Genomic DNA, 1,492 nt, shown 5'->3' with positions numbered 1-1,492 from the left:
ACTTAATTATACTTTCGAGTTTTTTCTTCAAAGAAGTCAAATAATTACCTTGAATTTCATGCTCGGATAATGCATACATAATATCGCCCATATGGTCACGAATTATTGACCAAGTAATCTTATTATCACTTTGAGCGGTTGATTCTACCGCTTGTCTTGCCATCGTATAAAACGCAACTCTAAAAAAATTATATAAAAAAAGCCGGTAAAATTGCCAACAGTAAAAATAGTTGTTCCGCATACATATTGCGAAGCATGCCGACCGTTTTGTAAAATGGACAAAAACGATCATACGACGAATAACCATTTTGCTGCAAAAAGTCATCTTTGATCAATTTGGCCACTTCTAGTGTAATTTTATCCGTTTCAGCCAACGATGCTTTGCCAACCAATTGGACAATTTCAGAAAGATCTTCTTCTTCTTGTAAAATTTCCTTACACTAAACAAGACAAGTGAGAGAGAGAGAGAGAGAGAGAAGAAAAAAAATACATTACAAACTGCGAATACTTACTTTAGTTCTCAGGGGTACAAAATCTGGAAAAGCTTTTTCATAATATTCATCCAAAGCACGTGTATATTTGCTGTACGAAATTAGCCAATTGACAGACGGAAAATGTTTCCGTTGAGCTAACTTTTTATCCAAACCCCAAAAAACTTGAACAATGCCCAAAGTAGCGGATGTGACAGGATCAGAGAAATCACCACCAGGTGGAGATACTCTTAAATTGAGAACAAAAATTTCAAGTTAACCAAATCCAGAAGACGAACACAACAATGCACAACTACGCCTACGCTCCAACAATGCTGATGCTTCCCTCTCTTTCGGGATTGCCGAGACATTTCACTCGCCCAGCTCGTTCGTAAAATGATGCCAGTCTTGCTGCTAAATAGGCAGGATATCCACTATCGGCAGGCATTTCGCCGAGTCGACCAGAAATTTCACGAAGAGCCTCTGCCCAACGGGATGTCGAATCGGCCATCATTGCCACATTATAGCCCATATCTCGGAAATATTCCGACAACGTGATGCCTAATGAAACGAAAAAATTAATTACTTTTTTTTTTCAGTTTTTGTTGTATTCGCACCTGTATAAATTGACGCTTCCCTTGCTGCTACGGGGGTGTTGGACGTGTTCGCTACAAGAACTGTTCTTTTCATAATGCTCTCAGTAACCCCATCGATTTCAGTTGTAAGCTTTAAAGTAAAAGTAGTAAGTATAAAAAATAACGCAGTTAAACGTAAAAATTGTTTTTTTTGCAAATTTTACTTCAGGAAAATCTCGCAACACTTCTGACATTTCATTTCCACGTTCACCACAACCAACATAAACAATAACTTCACTATTGCTGTATTTGCTGAGTGATTGTGAAATGACCGTTTTGCCGCATCCAAAAGCACCTGGGAATAGCCGTAGTGCCGCCTTGTACGCAACTAAACAGAACTTTCCAATTACGCCTAAGAATATTGGAATTTGAAACATTTTATTTTTT

General features: G+C 37.9%; 1 protein-coding gene across 1 annotated transcript; it reads right to left on the bottom strand.

Annotated features, from left to right (window-relative positions):
* Positions 1-48: 48 nt before the first annotated feature.
* Positions 49-1,482, bottom strand: Tsp_13756 (vacuolar ATP synthase catalytic subunit A; the record flags this gene model as incomplete). The annotated part of the gene is made up of 6 exons (XM_003367872.1): positions 1,270-1,482; positions 1,088-1,196; positions 794-1,031; positions 513-720; positions 244-440; positions 49-179 (listed from the first exon to the last, which is right to left on the bottom strand). Coding segments are annotated over exons 1-6 (1,096 nt in total), but the record flags the coding sequence as incomplete, so codon positions are not given.
* Between the last annotated feature and the right edge of the window lie 10 nt (positions 1,483-1,492).

The sequence above is a fragment of the Trichinella spiralis genome (genome assembly GCF_000181795.1).
Source record: "Trichinella spiralis strain ISS 195 chromosome Unknown Scfld3529, whole genome shotgun sequence".
In the NCBI taxonomy this organism is placed as follows: domain Eukaryota; kingdom Metazoa; phylum Nematoda; class Enoplea; order Trichinellida; family Trichinellidae; genus Trichinella; species Trichinella spiralis.
Note: the sequence above shows the minus strand (reverse complement) of the source record. Positions and strands in the feature narration are given on the sequence as shown.